Here is a 12,295-nt window from a genome sequence, read left to right as displayed (position 1 = left end):
CTTGGTCTAAGAACAGCAGTAAAGGATGATCTGGGAGCATCGGTAGCAGAAATGCTTTACGGACAAACGATTCGTTTGCCCAGTTTCATCCTCTACGACCCATCCGCAGATGTACACACGTTTATACAAGGATTACGGCAACATTTTGAACAAATTAAACCAACGAGAACATCGCAGCATAGAAAAACTCCAGTATTCGACCCGAAGGACTTGCGTTTCTGTAGTCACGTTTTCCTTCGAGATGACACAATCCGCTCGCCACTGAAGGCACCGTACGATGGTCCATATCTGGTCGTGAACAGGTACCCAAAGACATACACAATCCTAGTAGGATCTAGACCAGTCACCGTTTCGATAGACAGATTAAAACCGGCTTATTTCCCAGCCGAGAAGAGATCTCGACAATTTGACATTTGTGCAGGTTTGATTTACGACCCGTTAGGAAACAGGCTGTAATCCTAAAAGGCAGCCAAATTACTCTTTCTTAAATCCAATGTTCCAATTTTTTTATTTTAAGTACTAAATAAAAAAATATTATTAAAAATTAATAACTTTTCCATTTTTTATTTACGTAAATCCCCTAATGTACCACCAAAATTATTTCTTAAAAATATTTGACATCCGCATTCGCATTCGCATCCGCGGATGTTAGCTTTTAAACATCCGCATCCGCACTCGCATCCGCGGATGTCTAAAATTCCACATTCGCAACATCCCTGATTCGAACGACATGGCCAAGCCAGCGGAGCCGCTGAATTTTAATTCGCTGCACTATGTATATATCGTTGTAAAGCTCATACAGCTCATCGTTAATTCGTCTGCGATATTCGCCATCACCAACGCGTAAAGATCCGTAAATCTTTCGCAGAATCTCTCTCGAAAGCTCCAAGAGCCGCCTCATCAGATGCTTTCATTGTCCATGCCTCTGCGCCATACACCGGCACAGGCATGATAAGTGACTTATAGAGTGTGATCTTTGTACGACGAGAGAGGACTTTACTTCTCAATTGCCTACTCAGCCCAAAGTAGCACTTGTCGGCAAGGGGAGCACTCCATAATCCCGACTTTGAAGATCCCGACTAGACATAATCCAGACAATTTTTAAAAATCCAGACAATACAAAATCCAGACAAGACATAATACAGACATAACAAAATCCCGANGACTTTGAAGATCCCGACTAGACATAATCCAGACAATTTTTAAAAATCCAGACAATACAAAATCCAGACAGGACATAATAGAGACATAACAAAATCCCGACCAAATAAAATATAGATAACACATTATTCCGACAAGACAAAATCCCGACAACTCAAAACCCCGACAAGGCACAATCCAGACAGAAAAAAATACAAAGCGTCCAGAAATGAAGTTGATGACTTATGCTTAAATATAAACGGTTACCACTCCACATTTTTTCCCTTCTTCAATGCAAGGAGCCTAACCCTCTTGGCAACCATTTTACCACAAGGACGAAAGCTGCGTATTCTCGTCGATGGCAAACTAATTCCAACGGTGAATAACCGGAAAATTGTCAGATCTAGCTCTCGTTCCCGGCGCATACAACCGAAATTGCCAAAAAAGTACAGAGCCGTAGTCCTCAATTCGGCAGTACTTGGCCAAAGACAAAGAAACGATGTTGCCTGTGTGCTCGCCGGGGACAATTAATTCGCAGTGGACGAAACTAAAGACATGCCACAATACAACACCCTGGACAACCAGAGGATGTCTTCTGATGTCGCCAGAACATCACATCCATAGTGAAGCCGAAATTGTCCCAGTAAGGTGCTACGCGCGATTTTTAAATTATTTTTATATTTTGTCGGGAATTTTTCAAAAACAAACACTACGAAATTAATAAATCTTTGAAATTTGTGTATAAAAATTGTTAATTTATACATAACCTTTACACATTTTTAGTTTAAACGAAGAATAATTGCCTTTTTGTGTCCAAAATGTGTTAAAAATATAATAAATGTAGTGTTTGTTTACATTCATTTTGTTTTTGTTTTGCGTTTTCAATTGATGAGAAGTCAAAGCAAATGCGGATCAAGCAGTGTAAACACCTTCAAATGGCTGATTTTAAAGCACGCATCTGGGGCCAATGAAAATGTAATATAATTTACTCAAAATTGATACACCCCGGCTTACCAATGTAGCTGTAGCTTTCGGAATGGTGAAAAACATATATTTAATACTTGCGCCTGGTATTTATTGTTCGGCTCTGCCCGAACTTAGACTTTCTTACTTGTTTCATGTCAAGTTGCTGAAAAATAATAAATTTCATTGTTTTTAGGTACTTATTCTGGTCCTTGATAGTTTTTATCCAATATATTGGCCCCACACCATGATATGAAAAAACATCCCCATACCATAATACTGGATCCTCCATGCTTCAACGTCTTTGCAGTGTGCCTTGAATGATATTCTATGTTTGGGGGCGTCTTACGAGCTGTCGAGCCTTTACCACCGTATACAACAATTTTTGACTCATCCATCCACAGAATGTTCCTCCGCTTCCGAATATGCCAATCCAGGTGTTTTTTGGCAAAATCTAGTTTGTGTATCACATGATTTTTTTTCAAAAGCGGTACTTTACATGGACTTTAGCACAAATTTTGTGTTCTTGGAGCTGTCTCTTTACTGTATGAACACTACTTGGTAACTTCAGGTTATCCAAAATTTCTAAAGCTGACATTGTGGGATGAGTCTTGGAATATTTAATAATTTGCCGTATGGTAGTCGTTGATAATTCCTGCTTACCACCCCGTTTTTTTAGGTTTATTTTGATACGTTAACGTATTTCGAATCATTGAGGCTGAACATCTACCATTTTTTTCCACTTATTTATAAGTTTTCCCCATTTTTAATAAGGGTTTTAATAATTTCACGTATTTCGTGACCTCGGTGCGGACTTCGTACCACGAAAATTACAAAAATGCGTTTTTGTCTATTCCGGCTAAATATATAACAAACCAAGTCATTAAACTTACTAAACTTACTTTGTATTCAAAAACTAAAATATTTGCAATCGAAGTTAAATGTTGCTACTTTATTTGTTCTGCGCTACTATTTCACTGCTCGCCTGAAATGCCGTTCACAACAGGGGATACTTCTAAAAAAAAATAAACCGTAGCTGTTGAACGGTTTGAAATTTGCATAGAGTTAAATCATACACTAGAGATGATAATTTAAAAAAATACTCGATTCCAATATCGCGTAGTATGCGACATCAAAAGCATAATCCCAGCAAACACAGTTCAAACGTTTGAGAAAAATGTAATTCTCAATTTGATATCAAATGTTTTTCTCAAATGATTCTCAAATTGAAAACGAGGTTTACATTTTACATTTGAAATTCATTTGAGATTGATTTGAAGAAACATGGCAAATGTCAAACGATATAAAAGTGTGCAGTTAAATCAAAAATTGTAAGAATAAAATTAAATTCAATTGAAAAAAACTATGAATGGAAGAAAATATTCAAAGACAAAGCCCATAAATAGTGCAGTTGATGTTTGCGCGGGTTGAAGAAGTTGAAGCCCTTCAAGACAAATTTATTAGAAATTACTTTATCTTAATTGTTTCTTTTGTTATAAATGTACAATGTACATCGTGAAGAAAAAATAAATATGAAACATACATTGCCTATGATGAATTTTATTTCCACATTTGAAGTACAATTGAGAAATAACCTTTGAAATTGATTTGAGCGTTAACCATATTCTCAAAGGGAGATCAAACTCCCCTTTTTATTGAGAAAGCTGTAATTTTCAAATCAATATCAAATCACTTTCAAACGTTTGACCTTTGAGAAAGGCCTTGATTTAAAATTATTCTCAAATGTATATAAAACCTTATTGTTTGCTGGGATGCATCTCGCAAGTGCGCACTATAGTAGTGATCGTAACTGTACATAAGATATATCGAGGGCTTATATTCAATACCCTCTATCTACAATTTTGATGAAAATGAGTTTTTGATGGTAACGTGAGCTCTTATTTATCCTTCAGCCATGACAATAATGCCAAACTTAAAATTTTGCTTTTATGGTATTATATTCTCATTTTGAAAAATCCACTATCTGCAATAACATTTTGTTACAAAAGCAAAATCCTCTATCTACACAATTTTGCTGGAAAATCGTTTTCATTACCATTTTTTTGTGGCAGGTCAAATAAAGACTGGGTAAGTTACATGTGCCGATGCATGTATGTATATGTTCCGGTAAAATCCGATCTTAGGTCAAACTAGTTTTGCCCAGGCTAAACTTGTTCTACCTAATGCGATGTCCAACCGAAACCAAATCTTGTGGACTGCGTAGCTTCAGTTGGACTGATGATGAGAGTTACAAAAATAGTTTATTCTAAGATCGGGTTTGGCCGGTAGCTTACAGGTATATACATGTCCGCTCATTTACTACAATAATGTCATAACTCAAAAAATCAAAACTCGAGAAAGACGGCTTTAAAGTTTTGAATTTACATATACGCCGATACTAAAAATGAATACATATTTTATTCTAGTGAGATTCTGGTAAAGGCCTGTATGCAGCTCTCAAGAAAAGCAAAAACTCCATATAAAATGACGTACAAGAAATGGCTAAGAAATTTTCTTGAGTCAAATTTCCTTAAGGCAGTACGCAGTTCTTAAGAAATTTACTACGCTTTCTACTACGGTTTTCTAAAGTTTTTTGTGAAGAAAGAGCATAAGGCAACCCAGTTTTGCAACAGAAATATATGCCCGTTCCATTATTTCTTGAGGAAAGAGTGAGGCAACAGGCTGTGAAGTATCAAAAAATGTCAAAATTCCTTGGACACACACGCGAAATAATGGCAATTTTTTCTTGACCGTTTTCTTGAGAGCTGCATACAGGGCTTAATCGATACAGCTATGATATTTTTACACGAAATAGAAGAAGACGTAGCGATAATTTCTGCATACTCAACTCAAAATTTGTATTTTTTGGATTATGACACTACTAAAGTAAATGAGCGATGTGTATATGTTTATTTGCCTCCACTTGGTCCGAAGATTCCCACAATTCTCTCTTACTCATATCTATTTAAGAGTTTGACCAACCATCTCTTCGATGACAGGCAAAAGCCCTGGTGCAGACAAAATCCCGTACCCCGTTCTAAAAAATCATCCGTATCCCATCAAACATAGAGTCATTAAACTCCATAACTACATTTTATTTCAAGGGTTATATCATCAAGAGTGGGAAACTGCTATTATTATTCCTATTGCCAAACTAAATACGCTAATGATATTTTAATTTTTTCTAAGACTAAGGACTTGACGCAAGTAAAAATTATTTTTTCTAACATACTAAACGATCTAATCAATTGGTCCAAATCTTCAGGAGCTCAGATTTAAGCTGAAAAAGTAATTTTTTCACATATGCAGAAAATACAAATAAATACATACATCCAACCCTCTCCTTGTCTAACACCCCTCCCCTATACTGATACATTGAAAATATTTGGAATGATTTTTTACAATAAACCTACTTTTAAGCAGAACTGTCATTATGTAAAAGTTGACTTTGGGCTCGTAATTTATGGACACTGCGCAAAAAAACATCTTAAATTGCTAGAAACACCTTACTATGTAGCAGAGGAGAAAAAGCATCCGTGCATTTCCCACCTCGCCAATAAAAGCTATCTCTCACGTCGAATCCTGCTTTCAACAAAAAAACTGATGTAGCAAGCAATCACCTTAAACGAAGGAAATTTCCTCATCTGAACGGACAGTAAACCAGCCAGCGAAGCCTCTTTTAACAGTGCTAATGATTCTCATATAATTTCGAAATCACGTGAAATACTCTTTTGACACAAAAACACATTTAAAATTATGTGGTTACCTGGGCACATCGGAATAGAAGGGAACGAATTTTCACACCTATGATTTCTGCATTAAAATCTTATTTAACATAGTATTTACGTCTAAAGAACTGACATTTTCATTATTCTGCAAAACCTTCTATCAGCTAATTTTTCTATATAAATAGTTATAATTCGAATTGCAATAACCTCTATCTGATCTTTAAACTAAAATTAAATGAATTAAAAGTAAAAAACTAGTTTGAGTATATTGCGTGAATATTTAAGACATGCGTGTGTACTTAAAATTATTAACACTTTTAAAAACAGCTGCCAAAACAGTTTTTTGCTCTCCTGGTAAATTGAGTTTTTGAATATAAGCCCTCGATATGCTTTACAAAATATACTAAGTATTGGTTTTACATATTACTAAAAAAAGATTGTCCTTGAATATTGGTATTTGTGGTTTTTAATAAAAATGAGAATTAAGTTCCTAAAATAGCAAAAGTTATTTTGGGGGAGCACCATTCAAAATAGTGGAATTTTTTAAGGATTTTGGGGGAACTAGCCTTAATAGAGTTGGCATCCCTGGTTTACTCTTGGAAATTGTGTTATTGTTAAGTTACTGGATATTTTTTTTTACTGGGGAGTACCCAGACAGCTTCTGTTATAACTTGAATTGTTTTTACTTTGGTTAGCAACTAACTATGAAAAAGAAGCAATCATTCCTTGACCAAAAGTACGGTTTCTTACAGTTTTTCCTCTGGGTATAATTTTACGGCTATTTTTGTGATTTTATCCTTTAATATTTTAATCATAATTTATTTCCGATCAATAGCAAACAACTGACTAAATACCTAAAGGTCGTTTTTCTACTTTTTTATTAACCGACTTCTTTTTTGGAAGGTTATCAGTTCGTCGGAATATTTTTATTTATTTTTTCTTTTTTTTTTTATGTATGTTACCGCATAACTTTGGACCACGATTTGGATAATTCTTTTTGCATCGGAAAGGTAGTGTCTCAGAGGTGGTCCCATACTAATCTGGGTTAGATCCGATCATTGGATCATGAAATCGTTACCTTAATATAGAAAGGCCCTAACTCATATAGTCGCTGAAACGCAAAAAAATCCGTAACTGTCTAAAAATTTGTATTGCTTAAAATGATGTGGGGACTTATAATTCGATGAAATGCATCATAAACAATCAAAAAGGAATTTTTGGATTTTTACTTAGTTACGGCCTTTTGTATTTCAGCGACAATATCAGTAAGGGCCTTTCTATATTAAGGTAACGAAATATATATATATATATATATATATATATATTTTGATATGAGAATTGAAGTCGGTTTTGTTTTTTGATTTAAAATTACTTGTTTTACTGCATTTGGCGTTCTACAAGAAACCTAGCAACATATTCGTATCTATTTTTTCGTGAAATCCACTTTTCTAAAAATACATATAATTAAGAGTGGAAGTTCGTAAAATGGTGGTGACTTGAAAAAAATATGAAACTGATAAATATTTTGAAAATCGACTTCATAAACTATTTGCATGATTAAGGCGATGTACGATTTTTCCGAAATACTGCAATTGTACTTTTTTGCTGCTTACATATACAGTGTTCGTGGAAACATTATAAAAATGCAGAGATTAAAAAAATTGCACAACAAACTTTATATTCATAATTTTTAGAAAAATTCCAAGTATGGAGTTTTGTAACTTATTAATAAAAAAGTGCAAGTTTCAAAAGGCTAAGAATCTTCGTTGATTTTTTTTTTTAATATTTGTACAAAGTGAAAAGTTTGGATTTACATGGATTTTGTTAGACATATAATTTTGTCTCGGGGTGTACGGTACAGATAACAGCTTTGTTCCACACGCTTTGCGGGCTGTTTCGGTAATTAGACAGTAAAAATAAGTTCCTCTCTTACAAGTGTCAACAATTTGTCAAAACGTGCTTAAAGTGTCCAGAGCGTGAGGAACGCAAGAAACCACTGTTTTGGGTACCCGTGGGATCCCGCGTGTTAGTGTGGATCAAACATATCAGGAATTCCTTTATTTTATTGGAAAACTGCTTCAAAACGTTCTGTACTGTAAAAAATGGTTTTTATTTTTAAAAGGGGATACTGCGAAACGCGATTTTTTCGCAGTAATATACAGTTTTTTGCCGAAAAAAGATACGAGCGTTATGCATGATGTTTAGGAGGACTATCCATTTCAATAAACAAAAAATTCGAATAACCATATGACCACTTCACGAATTTTCACTCTAAAGCTATATCGCTAATGGTTACATAAAAACATTTATCCTTCTATCTCCTATTCTATTTTTAGGATAAGCTATTCCTCGGCACCTTGCAATGGGCTGCGTTACTAGTTGACGAAGCGCATCGCTTAAAAAATGACGACTCATTGCTGTATAAATCTCTCAAAGAGTTTGAAACAAATCATCGCCTCCTTATCACTGGCACACCACTGCAAAATTCTCTTAAGGAACTTTGGGCTTTGCTTCATTTCATTATGCCCAATCGTTTTGTTACTTGGGAAGATTTTGAGGTGGAACATGGCAATGCAGCAGACAAGGGATACACCAAATTACATCAGCAACTCGAGCCATATATTTTACGGCGAGTAAAAAAGGATGTCGAGAAGTCGTTGCCCGCAAAAGTGGAGCAAATATTGCGTGTCGAAATGACATTGCTGCAGAAACAGTACTACAAATGGATCTTGACGAAAAACTTCGATGCTTTGCGCAAAGGCAAGAAGGGTTCTACGTCGACATTCTTAAATATTGTCATAGAACTGAAGAAATGTTGTAATCACGCTTCTCTTATACGGCCGTCAGAATTTGAATTGATAGGTCTGCAGCAAGAAGAGGCATTGCAAACGTTATTAAAAGGCTCTGGAAAGTTGGTGCTTCTGGATAAGTTATTATGTCGCCTCAAAGAGACTGGTCATCGTGTATTGATTTTCTCGCAGATGGTGCGCATGCTGGACGTGCTGGCCGATTATCTGCAAAAGCGACACTTTCCCTTTCAACGTCTCGATGGCAGCATAAAGGGTGAAATGCGCCGCCAAGCCTTAGACCATTTTAATGCCGATGGTAGTCAAGATTTTTGTTTTCTTTTGTCGACACGCGCTGGTGGATTGGGTATTAATTTAGCGACGGCTGATACAGTTATTATCTTTGATTCGGATTGGAATCCTCAAAATGATTTACAGGCACAGGCGCGGGCACATCGCATTGGCCAGAAAAATCAAGTAAATATTTATCGTTTAGTAACAGCACGTTCTGTTGAAGAGCAAATTGTCGAGCGAGCGAAACAGAAAATGGTACTTGATCATCTTGTCATACAGCGCATGGACACGACGGGTCGTACGGTTTTAGATAAAAGCGGTGCGAGTTCATCAAATGCCACACCCTTCAACAAGGATGATTTATCAGCTATTTTGAAATTTGGCGCCGAAGAGTTATTCAAAGATGAACAGGAAAACGATGATGAGTTGGTTTGCGACATCGATGAAATCTTACGTCGTGCAGAAACACGTAATGAAGATCCGGAAATGCCTGGTGATGATCTACTGTCCGCGTTTAAGGTTGCGAGTATTGCTACATTTGAGGAAGAGCCCAGCGAGGCGGCAAAAGACGATGATAATGTAGGCGGTGATGAAGAAGATACCAAGGATTGGGACGATATTATTCCGGAGGATTTTCGAAAGATAGTCGAGGACCAAGAACGTGCTAAAGAGATGGAAGACTTGTATTTGCCACCCCGTCGAAAAACAGCAGCAGCTAACCAGGTTTATTTTCTTCCCCATTTGATTTTGTTAATCTTATAGCATAGAAAATATATGAATTTACTGAACTAGAACCTGTTTCCAAATTAAAATAAGCTTAAGGAATGCGATTTTTTTTTAGTAAATTTTTTATATTCTTTTTAGTCTCTTTGATAAGCACCATATCTGATCCAACTTATAGAAGACTGACCTGAAAACATCCGCTTGCTTGTAGGCGCCATCAAACTATTTCCGCGTTATCGTTGCGAAAATATCGTTGAAGTCCATTTTTTAATTAGCCTTAGCTCTTGCCTTCTATGCTTCGACTTTTTCCTGGAAGTTTAATGTTGGGCCGTTTTCCCAGTGGACTCTTCAGACTTAATTTTCAACTTCTGGTAAAAAATTTTAAATTGGGTTGTATGCGGAGCTTTTCGGCCGGTATAATCAAAAGTCAAAAGTTTTATTTTTCCTTCGCTCTCCTATGCGTTTCGGCGTCCTTCACGCCTTCATCAGGGAGTCTGATAATTTATTGAAAACTAAATATAAAAACACAACAATTAGACATAAATATATTGAAGTATTGCATACTTATATATGTACAATTTTCTATTGAACAGACACTTACATTGTAGTTACATATAAATTAACAAGAAACTTCACTAATCACTCGACATCCACTTAACATATTTAATACGCGTCGTTATCGTCGCCCGTCTTCTATTATGCAATATCGCTGCACGCTATGCGCAATTTATGTTGTCAACGTCTTCCTTGAAATTCATCGCGTCCTGCATTTCTTATTGGATTCGGAGACTTGCCAAAGTTAGTCTTGTTTTTTCCCTTCTCTCCGCGTCTAATATTTTGGTGTTTACAAAGTCTGCTGTGTGTCCACTATTCGTCAAATGCTGCTGTCGTCTTCTTATTTCTTATGTCTGCCTGGTGCTCGGTAATTCTAATACCGCTTTGTGGAGCCTGTATATTTAGTTGCAGTTTTCGCCAACTTTACCATTGCATTTAATTTTATATACCACATTGTTGTTGTTGCTTATCTATTTTGTCTTTTGTTTTGGTAAACATTTTGTTAAGTGTGCTATGTGGTTTGTCTGCATATGTTATGTTATTGTATTTAATACTTTTGTGCAGCGTTTTGCTGTCAGTTAGTCCTTGTATATATATGACTCCAATACATTTTTTTCTGTTGTCTGGTTGCATATTCACTTGTGTTGATTTTAATTTCTTTCTTGTTATTACTATTAAGCTTTCAATTATTTTGCTTGGATACCCGTTCTTATGCAATACGTTCTTAACTTTCATCGTATTTTCTTTGCTGAACTCCTGGTCACTTAACGCGTAGACTTTGTTGGTGAGGTTAACCACTGTATCTGTATTTTGGTACCAGGGCTGGTTTGAATGATAGTTTATCGTTCTAGACGATACTATGGATTTGGCATTCCAGTTTGTTCTTATTTCTCCATTCAAGTGGTGATTTTCCATGTATAGGAAAGCTAACTTTTTCCCCTCTACTAACTCTGTGGTAAACTGGATTTTTTTATATTGTGAGTTAAGTGTTTTTCGTATTTCTTCCACGTCACGTCATCTTACAATGGTGAATATGTAATCTACATACTCATTAATATATTTCATATATATATATGTCTTGTGATTTTAATTTAGCGATACTGTCGTCCAGTATTGTATCCAGAACAATTTCAGCTACGGTGGGCGATAAGGGGTTTCCCATGGGCATTCCATGTACCTGCTGATAGTACATATATTTTGTCATATAAAAAATAAATATTGTCTCGGAGACCGAACTCAAGGACTGTTGCAAATTGATTTTTAGATAGAGTGGTATTGCTTTGCAACGAAGTCCACATTTGCATAATTGTTCGCATTGCTATATGTACTGGTATATTGGTAAACAATGATACCACATAGAAGGAGAATAGGATAACAACTTCTTCAAGCCGAATGCCTTTTAACCCTTCCTTCAGCTGGAATGAACTGTTAACGTTGTAGTTGTCGGAGACTATCTTCTAATCGTTTGTCCAATGAATTTGGGGGTCTCAGGGGTGTATTTACTTTATGTATTTTTGGGAGCCCATATAATCTAGGCAAGAATTATGAAATATATGGGTTTGTGATTAATGAAGATTGGTTCATAAACAAAACCAAAATCGAAATTCCGAAAGAATGCGGCTGGTTCCTCTCCCTGGGGAAAAAATTTGCTCTGCCTGTGTCACGGAAAACTTTCTCGCCGGTGGTACATTTAATGCGAAGTTAGAGCAGGAAATTCAGAAAATAAAGGAGGATAGAGAAAAAGGCACCGCGAAATGCAATATAGCTACCAAAATAAAAACATACAAAAACGAATTTAAGAGTAACAAAAAAGAAAGATTCATACTTAAGATTTTTGTGGCCACAAAACGGTTTATAAACCAATACAAGGACTCTATATTGATTACTAATTCGGACAAGGGAAATAAAACTGTATTTTGGAACGAATTTCCGTCATCCCTTGTCAAATTTGGTTTGGAGACAAACCGGTTTCGGCGTTGTGCCATCTTCAGTGTAATTTTTCGTTCTGCATAATTTTTGTTGGTTGCTCGTATTTATACTCCTTGTTAACTACCTCTTTCTTTTGTTAGGTACGTCTTTTTAGTTTTGCAGTGTTTGTTGTGCTCA

The 12,295-nt window shown here is 35.9% G+C and overlaps 1 protein-coding gene across 1 annotated transcript in view; it reads left to right on the top strand.

Annotated features, from left to right (window-relative positions):
* The window catches only part of Chd1 (chromodomain-helicase-DNA-binding protein 1), a 34,309-nt gene that overhangs the window by 13,345 nt on the left and 8,669 nt on the right, over window positions 1-12,295 (top strand). The window contains exon 4 of the mRNA XM_017609334.1: window positions 8,168-9,634. Within this exon, the coding sequence (XP_017464823.1) occupies window positions 8,168-9,634 (1,467 nt within the window). The remainder of the gene's footprint in view (window positions 1-8,167; window positions 9,635-12,295) is intronic.

This window comes from Rhagoletis zephyria, unplaced genomic scaffold (genome assembly GCF_001687245.7).
Source record: "Rhagoletis zephyria isolate East Lansing unplaced genomic scaffold, Rhagoletis_zephyria_1.1 Rzeph_scaffold_00216, whole genome shotgun sequence".
NCBI lineage: Eukaryota > Metazoa > Arthropoda > Insecta > Diptera > Tephritidae > Rhagoletis > Rhagoletis zephyria.
The sequence above is the reverse complement of the archived record's forward strand: the minus strand, read 5'-3'. Positions and strand labels throughout refer to the sequence as shown.